Consider the following 14,331-nt stretch of genomic DNA (forward strand, 5'->3'; position numbering starts at 1 on the left):
GACAAAGTGTGAGAAAGTTTTGAGTGATGAGTTGTTTCTCTCTGTTTTTGCTAATTACTCTTTTTTTTTCCCTTAACTCCGATCCCCGAGAAGTTTCTCCCACTCTCTGTTTCTAATTCGCATTATCATCAATTCTAAGCCTCTTTTTGGGACATACATTAGCATATATTCAACTCAATATGCCTCGTGGCCAACCAATTTAGTTTAAAATGATTGATGAATTTTTGATTAATCTATTTTATTATATTTGGACTCGAATAATTTTAGTCCCTATATAGATGACAAGTATTATTTATTATATGTAATAACAGTGAATGTAACGAAGATATAGATTGCATAAGCCCTCGGTTAGATTTGCAAAATCTAACAGAGGAATTTATTTAAATTCGACACGTTTAGGTGGCACGTGTTCCTCCAAGGGCAAAAGGGTAATTCGACGTATAACCCGACGCGTACCAGTATAAAATCGACATCGTAAAATCCTCTATCAATTGCGAGTTCGATACTTTCCAAAGGGCTCGCCGTGTTTTTAGCGTTTGAAAATCCCGCCACCCTTTTCCTTTTTCCCTTCGAAAAGCTTGACCAATCTCTACACAATCAACCATCTTCTTTATGGGGGGACGTTGCTTTATTTAAACATTAATCATTCATACTCTATATATTTTACATTATCTCAGATCTCTTCCAGTAAAAGTATTGATTTCTGTGCTTCCCTCGTTGGATTCTGCATTTGTGTGTTCGTGGTTCATCCTTTTTACCACCTTTCGGTCTAAAGTTTTGTTCTTTTTTAATTTATCCTCCTTGATTTGGCTGGGTTTCCATCTGGGTCTCATCTCGAGGTTTTACATCTGTCTTTGTTCTTTGTGTAGATGATCTGTGATTGGTAGTTTGTTTGTTTTTTGGTTTTGATGATATGGGTTTTATTTGGTTTGACCCTTGATCATATTTGCTCATGCTTTGTGTTTGATCCCTGAGGTGGGCTGAGTGTCGCAATGCAGGCCTAGTTTTCGTTTTTATTTTGGGGTTTATGGTTGGAAGTGGTTTGGGACAATTTCTTTTTCCAACGCTTGTCGTGATCACTGCAATTTAAACACGTTTATTTGATCTTCTGGCCCGTTTAGTTAAATGCTAAGAATACATTGTTATTTTCAAAATTTTCTTATGGACTTGTATGCATGAAATTTTAGAACTAAGCCTCAAGTATGTTCCGGTGAAATTCATTCTTGTAACTCGAGATCAGTTCCGTCATCGATAAATGTCAGCTTTTGCTTTTATGGGCGGGTTAATGAACGGTTCTTTATGTTTCAAAGGATAATTCTTTGGTAATGAATAAAAAATATGTTGTTTTATGCGCACCTCCTCTGAATATTTATATTGTGGACAATTAGCCCGTTAAAATATATTGTCACGCTTAAGAAAATGTTTAACTCTAAATCCTATCTTTGAGAATTGCAAGCCAACTTCTGGTCAAGGTCCTGCTTCATCTCAGAATCATTTCTTCTGGTTTGGATATCGATTACAGAGTAAAGAAGCTTGAGTATTCTTTGGATTGCTATCATATCCTTGTGTGCAATGTTTGTGCTTCTTAAAAAATTTATCAGAAATAATTGCTGCAAACCATTATATGTCGGCAAACATATAATCACATGTTTGATGAATTGAGTTGTTTTTCAACTTGCAGATACTGACAATGTTATTGTTACTACATAATGCTTTCTTTTTTCTCCTGCAGTACTTGCAGGTTCTTTCCACAGAATTTTACTTTTCATCGAGCTTTGAAATCCCTAGCATGCGAGTTTGGTGATGAAGTTTTTTCATTCAAAATGAATGACTTCAGTATTCCTCTTTTAAGGTGGTTGACCTGTTCGAGCCTGGATGCTGGCTATATTTTTGGATGGCTAATTACTGGTTCCTTTGGAATTTTTGCTCTTATATATGCATTCCTGAAATGGGAGAGAAAGACGTCTCTCAACTGGCTTAAAGCTGCTGCCAAGGCAAAGAAGCAAGCATGGAAAAAACTTAAAATACCCTTATCACATCATACATGGATGGAAGATTTTGCTTGTGGCGGAGAACCGTCAACGTGCTGTGTTTGCTTAAATTCTCTTGTGTCCCCACAGTCATTAGGAACAAAAGCAGCGCCATGTTCTCCAATACATCGATGTTCTGTTTGTGGCGTTGCAGTTCATTTTTGCTGTTCTCAGTTTGCAGCAAAAGATTGTAAATGTGTAGCCCAATTTGGTAGCAACGAATTACAACATCATTGGTCGGAAAGATGGATTAATCTGGATGATAATCCTGAGATGTATGCCGTTTGTTCTTATTGTGACGAACCTTGTGGCATCCCTTTTATTAATGCATCTCCAGCATGGCATTGCTTATGGTGTCAGCGTTTCATACATGTTCAGTGTCAAGTTAAGATGTCTGAAGAGTCTAATGATGTGTGTGATCTAGGTGCTCTGAGAAGATTGATTCTTTCTCCCCTTTGCGTGAAAGATGCTGAAAGTGAGATGTTAAGTTCTGTTACAGATGAAATAATAGCTTCTTCAGTTCGTGGGCATATTAGAAGAAAGAGACATCGCAACAAACAAGGAAATAATCGCTGTAGCAATGGCAAGGTACCCGAAAGTTCTGCCGCTAAGAGGGCACTCCAATATGTTCTCAATGGTCTTCTTGATTTCAATATTTCTAGTAGTGAAAAAGGCAATGATCATTGCTTGAAGGGTAACAAACTACTCGGCAAGAAAGGTACCCCCAATGGGTTGGCCAATAAGAAAAATGAGATTTCTCTTTGCGGCAAATCTAAGAAGTGTACTCTTGTGGACTTGCCCTCAGATGCTAGACCTCTTTTAGTCTTTGTTAATGCCAAGAGTGGTGCCCAAAATGGGCCAATCCTGCGGAGAAGATTGAACATGCTATTGAACCCTGCACAGGTAAAAGCTCGATTATTTATTTTAATAGGTTAATTTTTCATGCTTTCTGTATCTTCACTCATTGGTGTAGAAATGGTATGTATCAGAGTTAAGATCCACTTTTCTTCATCCCCGTGAAAATTAAATGATGTTCGTCACACATTCATATAAATGCAGTGTTTTTTTTGGTCATCAGAGTATGATGTCCAGCACACATTCATAAAAATGCAGGATTTTTTTTGTCATCAGAGTATGCATGTCTCTACGAGAACATACCCTATGAGTCTATGACCTAAGTTATCTTCAAGTATTAACTATTAAACAATTCATTGTTATAAAATAGCTTACAAGTTTGCATAATATTCTTTGAAAGGATTCCTATCACTGCTTTAGCGCATAATGACCATGTAGAGGCAAATGCAACATCATTTAATTTTATATTGAAAATTTTTATATTCTGTTGAGTGTGATTCACATCGAATTAAAGGAACGAACAATGTTGTAACTCGCACTCCGCTTGCATTTTTGTGTGCAACATATTAAATTAGAGACTTGGGATTTCACAAACTATTTCATTTTCAGCCGTGAGTTTAAGCTCCACAGCAAGTATTTTAGTTTCAAACAATGATAGCCATTGTCGGTAAGACAGGAAACTCTGTGTATGTTATCAAATATCAATTAATCTTCCTTTTAATTGATTAGTTTGGAGAAGTTTGGTTTTATAGTTCTTTAGGTAAAAAGAAAGGAGCAACATCATTGGAGGTGGGTCTAATATAATTGTGCAAGCTATTACTGTTGGGGAGGCAGCATTTTACGCTGTTTGACATTTTCTGTGTTAAGTTTTAGATTCTTTCTTAGTCTTTCTTATAGTTCCTACTCTAGTTCCAATTTCCTTTTCTTGTTTTTCATAAGAGTGGATTTTGCACTGGTGTCTTTCGCTTATAACCTTGTGGAATCTTCAAATCCCATTTTTCTGTGATACTCACAACCTCTTCTTTTGTGCATGTTTCATGCAAAGCCCTTTGTTATGTATACGACTTCTTGGCTTATGCTTGGTGATTGCCTTTCGCAGGTAGTTGAACTTAGCTCGTCTGAAGCTCTTGAGGCTGGTTTGGAACTATTTAGAACTGTGCAAAACTTTAGAGTTTTGATCTGTGGTGGAGATGGAACGGTTGCTTGGGTTCTTAATGAAATCGAGAGGTACAATTTTAAGTCACCTCCACCTGTTGCTGTTCTTCCTTTAGGAACTGGAAATGATTTGTCAAGAGTCCTGCAATGGGGTGGAGGTTTTTCAGTCATAGAAGGGCAAGGTGGCTTGAGCAATTTTCTGCATGATATTGATCATGGAGCAGTGACAATGCTTGACCGGTGGAAAGTCAACACAACGGAAGACAAAATTGGTGGAGAATCTTGTGAAGTAAAATCAAAGTTCATGATGAACTACTTAGGTAATTTGCATATTTTATCCACTGTTTTTTTGAGTTCCTGTATATGAACAAGGATAATAGTCAAACAAGTGTCTTCAGAACCACACAAAACAGATTGGTTAAGTTCTCCATTAGCTAAGTGTTTTTTGCACATCTCTTGCGTTGGAAATTTCATTGTTTCTATCGATCATATAGGTATTGGGTGTGATGCTAAGGTTGCATATGAATTTCACATGAACAGGGAAGAAAATCCAGAAAAGTTCCATAGTCAGGTACAAAGCTCTTTCACCCAATCTGGATGACTTTAAGCATACCACTTGGGCTGGAATATGGCTAACATGAATCTTGAAACAGTTTGTAAATAAATTAAGGTATGCAAGAGAAGGTGCGAGGGATATGATGGACAGAGCTTGTGCTGACTTGCCATGGCAAGTCTGGCTCGAGGTTGATCAGAAAGATATCCAGATACCGAAGGTATGCACTATGCAGTATGCTATATAGCTAGGCCTATCCTATTATTCTTCTTTTGTATTAAGTTCATTTTCTTATATTTTCTTGTGAATTCAGGATGCTGAAGGTTTGATTGTGCTCAATATCGGCAGCTATATGGGTGGAGTTGACCTTTGGCAAAATGATTATGAACATGATGACAATTTCTTTCGGCAGTGCATGCATGACAAAATGCTTGAAGTTGTTTGTGTTTCAGGATCATGGCACCTTGGCAAGCTTCAGGTTCAAGATTGTTCTTAATTATTTGAAACCTGAAAAAAAATATTTGTGCTCAACTGTTCTTTTTGTGCTATGTTTATGTTCTCTGTGAGTCTGCTCTCTTTGTGGTTATGCAATGCACTTTTGGTTACATTGCTGCTGAATACTTTGAAATATGTTCAGCATGAGGTCAATTAATTTGATGGTTCCTGTGATCAATGCCTACTGATAATTAAGTTTCTAATATTTCCTCCTTTAGAAGGAACACACATCCCAGGAAGAAACATATCATGCCTATTTTAAGCGTGTGTATAGGTAACTCGGTTTCACTAGTCAGTTTTTAAAAAAATTGTAAAGACATCCTTTTGTGCCCTGGATTTTGCATGATTTCATTCGGATGCATCATGCATAGCTGTGAAAAAATGTTATTTATTACGCTAGTTTTCTTGAATGATCATCTGTTTTTAAAGGACAGATGAAATACTATATATACATAACTTTTTCAGAAAATAAAAATTAATTGAGTTGCACTTGGATGGAAGTGAATTGAAATATTTATGGACCGTAGACTAATTTATGAAATTGAACATATATATATTATTTGTGTTATATACATGACAGATTTGCAGGAGATTACATATATATAACTCTGTTTTGTAGGTTGGACTTTCACAAGCCACAAGGCTAGCGCAAGGGGAAGTCATAAGGATTCACTTGTCGAGTCCTTTCCCTGTGCAAATCGATGGGGAACCTTTTATCCAGCAACCTGGATGTTTAGAAATAACACATCATGGACAGGTATTTGAGTGTTCTTTCCGCGTATCTAACATATATCTATCTAATCTAACTATCTAATCTAATCTTCTATCTTCTAATCTATCTAATCTAATCTAATCTAATCTTCTAATCTTCTAATCTAATCTATCTATCTAATCTAATCTAATCTTCTAAGTGTACCACTTTCAATTGTGAATTTCTTCTTGTACCCCTCATCTTCTTCTTTGTTAGTCCACCATTAATTTAAATATTATCTAAATTTCTTGCTCATGTTTTCAATGGTTAATCACTGACGTGCAACACACGTGCACTTTGTTAGTCTATAGAAATATGTGTCCAACATTTCTTGAATTAGCCTCACAATCAAGTAATAAGAAATGTCGGCCTATCAGAAGTTCGACTAGAAATATTTTTTGGTCGCATGTTTGGTTGATATTCCTTTTTCTGATTTTCCTGAGTATGGATGACGGAGTTAGTTGTCCCGAACTCAAGTTTCTTTTCTTTGATAACATGGCCTGTTGAATTTATCCCATATCGGTCAATTGAGTTTGGCATGGCATTCGACTTCAACCACACTTCACTGAAAATACATGTAAAAATATCCAGTATTGCTCATAAAATTCGATCAGTGTTTCTTTGAAGCATCATTTATTAGCTTATCATTATGGAGCAATGCACTAACTTGTAAGAAGAGGTTTTCTGAAGTCACTTTTGCCTTCACCCGCCTGATCTGAGCCATGTTATTGGATCAGGTCACAAATGTCTTGATGAGATTTCATGATTGTATTTTTAACACCCATTTCTGTCTTAGAACACTCTACGCGTAATGGTTTTCAGCTTTCTGCTGAACTCCAAGCAATGCACCTTTTCTCCAGTGCTCCCTCTATGATCTTTCTTCTGTACATGTATAAGACTGAAATGTTGTTCGCATAGGTGTTCATGTTACGGAAAGCATCAGGAACAGAAGGACCTAGAGGCCACGCAGCTGCAATAATGACAGATGTTTTAGCCGACGCAGAATGCAAGGGTGTTATCAATGCGTCTCAAAAGAAGTCGCTTCTTCAAGATATTGCTCTTCATCTTTCTTGATTCCCGCCACTGCAAAAATTGTTAGTTAATCAAATTTTGATCCCGAGAAATACAGCAGCGACGACTTCGTTGGAAGTTGGCTACTCTTACGGAACTGCCATTGCAAAAATTGTACCTTACGCGGATTTTTGGTATTAAAAGAGAGAAGGCCATTATATCACATTTGGAAAAAGTGATAATAGCTTCACGGGAATAGAAAATCTTTAGTAATACAGAGTTTTGTTCATAAAGGCAGGCATTTTTGCCTTTATTTATTTATTTTTTTTATCAACATGTGTTGACATCAAATTCATTTAAGATTGATTTCCCCCTCATAATACACATTGATGCGATCAATTCATATTCCTGAACATAATTTACTTAAGACAGATGTTCGATTGCCATGATGATTTAATAATATTTTGTAAAATTGGAGTCAAACATTAGACAAAACAAAAATGAGTAATAAGCAATGTATAAATTATAAGATGCACCAAGTGTTGTCTAAAAAGATTATTATTTACAAAATTAAAATTTGAATAAAAAATGATTAAGCATTTTTGTGATACTATGTGATAGATCTTTAATCGTGAGAATAATATTTTGGTATAAAAGTTAATATTTTCTAATGCATTGCGTGATTCAAATAAAAAATTTATCTCACAAAATTAAATCGTAAAATCATTTTAGATGAGTTTTTTTTAAAAGAAAAAAGGGCAACACTTGCACGCAAAATGTGAGTTATATAATTAAAATATTTACGATTGTCTTTTCTTTAGGTAACTATTATATTGTACTATAATTTGTTATTATAAAGTTAACTTCATCGTGATTTAAAGATTTTTTTTTCTTTTTTATCTGAAGCTTCAAATGTTTAATATTGAATCATGTTTAATAAAAAAAAATTGAAAATTAACTTGTTATAACTTTCACTGATGAACTAAATATAATCAGAAAAAGTAAATTATTTTCCTACTTAGTAATTAAGTTTTAAATTAATTATATCAAAGCATTATAAAGAACTATATTTTGAAATATTTTAATGTCGTTTATTCAGTATTATTTTAAATTCATTTTTATCGTAATATGTTTTGAAATATTCAAATTTATGCACATGATTAGTGTGAAGAATTCAACATTTCTCAATATGAAAACGAAAATTCAAAGAAACCCGCACCAATTATTCTTAGAGAAATCCACGTCCCATTGTAATGTAATCAAATTGCAACCCCGCATTATAATTAATGCAAATCGACAGAAAATATTTATCAACAGTTAACTATAAATAAATTTAAAATATGAAATTTATGAAACTTATAAAATTTGTGTGTGGTGTGTGTGTAGTTATAACTTATAAATACAATAGATGTCAAATAATTCGAAAATATTGAAAATATTTATAAAATTACTAAAATAATATTCAGTATTTAATTCTGCTTTCAACGTCACAGAAATCATAAAGTCAAATCCAAAATCCAAATAGCTTTGATATTGATGTCCACGAAATTAGATAAGTAAACATCCTGGAGACAAGCAATCTATCGAGAGCTCTCCAAAATAAATTTTTGTACCATATTCAACTATCAATAAAGATTTACGGCTTTTTTCTAAAATTTAAAAGGTGTGCGTGTAATATTATAATAATATAGAGTAGAAAACTATATAAATAATAATTCAATATCAAGAAAATCTCCAATATAATACAAAGCAACACGAACATACAGAAATTTATTTAAGACCACAAATTTCAATATTTTACAGACTCAAATCAATCTAGTGAGATACCATATATAATTCAGCGGTATGACATTGAACAGTATATATAAATTCATTATAATTAAATCTGTAAGTATCGTTTTACACCAACTATTTCGAGCCAGACATACGGCCCCTAAAATCTTAGTTGCAAAGAAAGAAACTTGTGGATTCAAGCCCATGATATCATACAAAAATTCTTGTAAAATTATATTTTCTCATTTTCTTGTTTATTTTTGAATTGTTTTACACATTCCATAATATTTTTCAAAAATTTACAAACCAATGCCGTACGTAGGATCTTGTTATAAAGCATATATAAAAAAATTATGTAATTAACGTAACTGTATACTATATTACACACGTAACATAAAGTCTATGCTAGTTCCAATAAAATATGTGGTATTGATCTATTGCGTGCTGAAAACTAGTTGCTTCGCTCCTCAATTATATGCACACGGTTTTGATTATGAATACAATGGACGTTCATTCTTTCACGCGCTAATTAATCAATTTGAAGATTATAAACTTGTAGATCTCACGTTTACATTATCGGCACAAAATTATAAATACGAAATTGTTCCATAACTTACGCAAATAAAAAATTAATTAAAATTTTCATGTTATATCATTTCTTACAATGTTTACTTTTTATAAGTTTTTATTATTTTATGTAAAATTTTATTTTATATTAACATGCTCACCGACACATTGGTAATATATATATATATATATATATATATATATATATATATATATATATATATAATGATAAAAAGTATACATATATCGCTCTTTTATATATAATCCTACTATATAATTTAATTAACCGTTTCAATTATTAGTGAAGCTTTAATATCATGAATTTGTGATTATATCTTACCTTAATTCCTAACATTTTCAAAATTATTAGGAAAATTACTCATTGTATGTGACCCTCTCTTGTTTTTAATAGTTTGATGTTTTCTTATTTATTAAAATCACATCCATCTTTGTGGCCTTTGATTTTTTTTTAACGAAATTTTAACTCACTTTTGTAAAATTGATGCACATATATTGCCCTTTGGTTACTACTTATTTACAAATTAAAATGCTACAGTTTTTGCATTTTTTAAAAAAAATTTATCCAAATTTCCAGACTTTTCTGAATCTAATCCCTCCCCTTCTGGCAGGAGAGTCATTAGGGTTTTGTTAAAAAAATAAATTGAACAAACATATAACATGTACACCAAATACCATACGTTCCGTTTCACGATAACTGGATTTACGTTTTGACTTCTGACCTTGGCTGGTTAGACACGAAAAAAATTTGCAATTTTGCCCTCCCATTATAGAGGATTTGTAATTTTAGTCGTTAGTTATTTTGTGTGACTACATTGTTTTTAGACTCATAATTTTTGCCCTTTGACAATACAGTACTTTTTAATTTTGATTGGCTTGAAATTTTAAAATATTTATATCTTTTCTTCAACATCATAATTACTCATATTTAGAGTTTTTAATCATGGTTATTTGATAATAATCCTCAAATTTATGAAATCAAGCATTTTCTTCGACCTTCAATGCCAAAAAAATACCAATATTCATTTTAGATGAAGTTGCAAATTCTTCAATGTGGACCGGAGGTAAACTAAACCACGAGAATTGATCAAACAAATGCAATAATTTCTCACCAAATTATATAATATATAATCTACCCCCTCCGTCTCATTGATAGGCAAATGTGTGTTTTTAAATTAAAAAATATTAGAAAAAGTAAATTTTAGAAGCAATTTCTCATTTTACTATTATTTAATTAAGATTTTAATATAATAAAATAATTATACAAATAGTTAATGATATTAATTCAATAGAGTAAATTGATAAAATGAATAGGTGAGATAACAATAAATATGATAACTAAAATATATAATTGGAGTGAATGAAAAAAAAGTAAACTAAATGAGTGAAACGAATAAAGTATTATCAAACAACGAAATCGATGATTAATATTCTAAAATTGAAGCTGAAAGAAAAAGGATCAAAATGCAAAACTCTTTTATGCGGGAGACCCAAATGCAATTTCGCAGAGTTGGCATTTTTGACTTCAACCAGACAAGATGATATTGATATCTAGAGAGATAACGATGATTGGCTGGCAAAACCATTAATTAGTCAAAGCCAAGAATCACACTCCCATTCAAAGGGTAGGTCAAGTACTTTTAAGTTATATTTATGGATAATTACATACACTATTTTTATAAAATCTCGAGATTGTTAAAAATTTTTTAGATAAAAAAAAATGATTTATTAACTCATTATGTTTTTAAATTTTGAGCACATATGTCCTCGTGTTTTTAAAATTTGAGTACACAACTTTTTGTGTGCTCAAAATTTGAAAACACGAGGAGTTAATACTCATAGAGTTTTCAAGGTAGTGTATGTAATTATCCATTATATTTATTACCTATAAATATGTGGAAATAACAATAGAGTTTCCGCAGAATTAATCCTCCAACATGTCATTCAAAATGTCTCCTTCAATTTTATCCGCTTTGATTTTCTCCTTGTTTGTTTCATCTTCACTCACAAATGGCGCAACCCCTCAGGCCTTCACTTTCCCCATCAAGAAAGATGCCACCACGAACCAATACTACACCACTATTCAAATTGGTGCAAATTTCACCACTTTCAATACGGTCATTGATATTGGTGGCAAATTTGCTTGGTTCAACTCGCTTGACTACTTCGAATCCGCTTCCGGCTACAGCCCCATCCTGTGCGGCACTAGACAATGTCAGATCGCCAATGGGATCGGATGCGTCTTCTGTTTCTTGTCACCCCCGGTTCCCGGATGCACCAACAACACGTGCTCCGATTACGCCCTCAACCCGTTTTCGGGCACGCAGGGATACAGCGGCCTGGGGCAGGACACCCTGCACGTTTTTTCGACCAGCGGGGATCGGTATGATTTGAAAGATTTCCCCTTTCAGTTTTCTGATCCTGTCCTGAGGGAAGAATTGGCTAGCCAAACGGCGGGATTGGTCGGACTGGGCAGGACTCGGATTTCCCTGCAGGCACAGATTGCATCGGCTTTCGGAGTTCGTCAGCAGTTTGCGCTCTGCATTCCTTCTACTGGAAACGAAGGGAAATTGATCGTGGGACAGGGGAATTACAAAAGCCCGTTTCAAGAAATATCCAAGAAACTCACTACAACATCCCTGATAAGGAATCCTGTCAGCACTGATATGAACGAGCGGATTGGGAACTTATCGGTTGAATATTTCATAAACGTGAAATCCATCAAAGTTGGAAACAAGGCTCTTTCACTCAACAACACTTTGCTATCGATCAACAAGAGAACAGGCACCGGCGGCACGAATCTCCGAACCGTGAGACACTACACCATTCTCCACAGGTCAATATACAGAGCCTTGGTTAACGAATTTGTGGCAGCTGCTGCGTCGAAAAACATAAAGAGGGTTGCTTCAGTATCGCCTTTCGGGGCCTGTTTTGATTCAAAAACGATCGGAAACACCAATACAGGGCCTGATGTCCCGAATATCGACTTTGTGCTAGATACTACTAGTGTTTTTTGGAGATTCTTGGGATCAAATTCAATGGTTAAAGTAAACAAAGACGTTACTTGCCTCGCGTTTTTGGATGGAGGGGTGGATGCATTTACTTCTATAGTTGTGGGAGGATACCAAATGCAGGATTATCTTCTTGAATTCGACGTTGCTTCGTCGAAGCTGAGGTTCAGTTCTTCCCTGCTGGCTCTTGGCACAAGCTGTTCCCAGTTCGGGGCTACCTAGATTGGATGGATGGATGGATGGATGGATGGATCTGTTACTTCCAATGGATAAAAAAATATTGACGTTAAGCTCCTTTTTTTTAAAAAAAATAAAATTATAAGTTCTTGTAAAACTAAAGAATAAATGGTGTTTCCTGTTTGATTTATGTGTGCATATCTTGACGGGATTCATGAGTGCAATTTAAGGGATTTGATGGTTGAAATATATGAAAATGAATAAATTGAGTTCGAAAGCGGATTGAGTTTGATGTTATTTTGATCTTGTCCTGTTACTACACTTTCTTTGGGTCAATGGATTTATAAATGAATCTAGTTAAACTACACTCATGTAAATATTTATATTGTTCAATGTATTTGTATAAGCCCAATTGGATCCCGGGCCAATGAAGGGCCAAGATCCCACCGGGTGAAGGACACCCAATTGGGTCCCGGGCCAATGAAGGGCCAAGATCCCACCGGGTGAAGGACACCCAGTGGAGCATAGCCCCTGCCCGTCACAACAGACGGCTTTGAGAAAAAATATTAAGGCGGCTTAGGGAAAAAAAAGTAGTTTAATGATGCTATCCGTCAAATGATGTGCAACTAAGATTGTTCACCACAATGACAATTAAAAATAGTTTAATTCACTCATTTTTAATGGAAAAAAAATCAAATATAAATTTATTTATTTTCTAAAATAAAAATGTAATCTTGCAAAATTTGAATAGTGATAAATTTTGCTGAAATTCCTGTGTTTATAATCGCCTTATTGAAAAATTAAATTAAATTTAAACAATTTAATTTAATTTAAATGCTTAAATGCGTTAATAATTTCTCTAGTGTTTGACGATTGATTATAAACTTACAACTATCCTTTTCTTTGTAGTTTCTAGAATTTATTGATGTTGAAATTTGGAGTGTCGGTCTAAAATCGAATCAAAACTTGAGCATTAATATAACCATAGTTAATATTTCTACAAAAATTTAAATGAAACGAAATGGAAAGGTCGCAAGACTCGCAACGCGCAATTCAATATAATAGTCACAAATTGAAATATGATAATCGTTATGTTTTAGTCTTAAAATATTGATTTATTTTCTCAGATTCTCAAATTTAGGAAATCAAGCATTTTCTTAAATCTTCTATGCTAAAGTCAGCAATATCATCCATGTTAGATGAAAGATTTGAATTGAAAATTCCTTAATGTGGAGATCAAGTAAGAGGATATTTACAGTTTCACAAAAACAAGTAAGAGGATATTTACTTAACTTCTTATAAACAACCTATAATCTTTTATATATTTGATTTTACCTCTAAAAAGGGTTGACCCCGAAGGAGACCTCATGCTCATTCCACATGAGTTAGAGGCCAATTGGCTGATCATGTGGAGGTTTAATCGAGAAATGTGCGCGAGCGATAGGGACCTGAAGGAGAGAGCAACATGACCAACCCCCAGAGCATACCTCCCAATATTTCAGCAGGAAATATGCTCCGCACGAGGATCGAACCCGCAATGCTGGAAAATCTCTTCACACGTCACCTCAGGCCTTACCAACTCACAGGAATGATATTCTATATCAAGCTCACAGGAGTCGATTGTCAGTTCATCCTGGAAGTATGAAAATGTATAAGGATTTGCGAACTAGATTCTGGTGGAAGGGGATGAAGCGGGGTGTATAACAATTTGTTTCTCGATGTTTGGTTTGTCAACAGGTTAAAGCTGAACACCGACGACCAGGTGAATTACTGCAGAATCTTGAGATTCCCGAATGGAAGTGGGAGCACGTGACTATGGATTTTGTCACCAACTTACCTATGACTTCATGTCAGTGTGATGCTATCTGGGTCGTTGTTGACTGTTTGACGAAATCAGCACATTTTATTCCTTACAACCGGGAGTATTCTTATGAT

The 14,331-nt window shown here is 34.3% G+C and overlaps 2 protein-coding genes across 3 annotated transcripts; both read left to right on the forward strand.

Annotated features, from left to right (window-relative positions):
* Positions 1 to 538: 538 nt before the first annotated feature.
* Positions 539 to 7,277, forward strand: LOC140890752 (diacylglycerol kinase 2). Of its 2 annotated transcripts, none has more exons than XM_073298775.1 (8): positions 539 to 839; positions 1,742 to 2,933; positions 3,985 to 4,360; positions 4,535 to 4,611; positions 4,694 to 4,813; positions 4,907 to 5,071; positions 5,708 to 5,845; positions 6,758 to 7,277. In XM_073298775.1, exons 2-8 carry the CDS (start codon positions 1,824 to 1,826, stop codon positions 6,911 to 6,913), a joined length of 2,142 nt encoding a protein of 713 aa, XP_073154876.1. In that variant the 5' UTR covers positions 539 to 839; positions 1,742 to 1,823; the 3' UTR covers positions 6,914 to 7,277. The 2 variants fall into 2 exon arrangements, with proteins under 2 accessions (XP_073154876.1, XP_073154875.1); XM_073298774.1 differs by having other exon boundaries at positions 540 to 839; positions 1,733 to 2,933.
* Positions 7,278 to 11,111: 3,834 nt separating this feature from the next.
* LOC140890754 (probable aspartic proteinase GIP2) lies at positions 11,112 to 12,693 on the forward strand. Its single transcript, XM_073298778.1, has one exon. The coding sequence runs from the start codon at positions 11,146 to 11,148 to the stop codon at positions 12,439 to 12,441; it is 1,296 nt and encodes a 431-aa protein (XP_073154879.1). The 5' UTR covers positions 11,112 to 11,145; the 3' UTR covers positions 12,442 to 12,693.
* The last annotated feature ends 1,638 nt before the right edge of the window (positions 12,694 to 14,331 follow it).

This window comes from Henckelia pumila, chromosome 3 (assembly GCF_033568475.1).
Source record: "Henckelia pumila isolate YLH828 chromosome 3, ASM3356847v2, whole genome shotgun sequence".
In the NCBI taxonomy this organism is placed as follows: domain Eukaryota; kingdom Viridiplantae; phylum Streptophyta; class Magnoliopsida; order Lamiales; family Gesneriaceae; genus Henckelia; species Henckelia pumila.

Coding starts and splice junctions, on each gene's coding strand:
- LOC140890752 (XM_073298775.1), top strand. CDS start 1,824: ATGAATGACTTCAGTATTCCTCTTTTAAGGTGGTTGACCTGTTCGAGC. Junction 4,612..4,693: donor CAGAAAAGTTCCATAGTCAG/GTACAAAGCTCT, acceptor ATCTTGAAACAG/TTTGTAAATAAATTAAGGTA. Junction 5,846..6,757: donor AAATAACACATCATGGACAG/GTATTTGAGTGT, acceptor TTGTTCGCATAG/GTGTTCATGTTACGGAAAGC.
- LOC140890754 (XM_073298778.1), top strand. CDS start 11,146: ATGTCATTCAAAATGTCTCCTTCAATTTTATCCGCTTTGATTTTCTCC.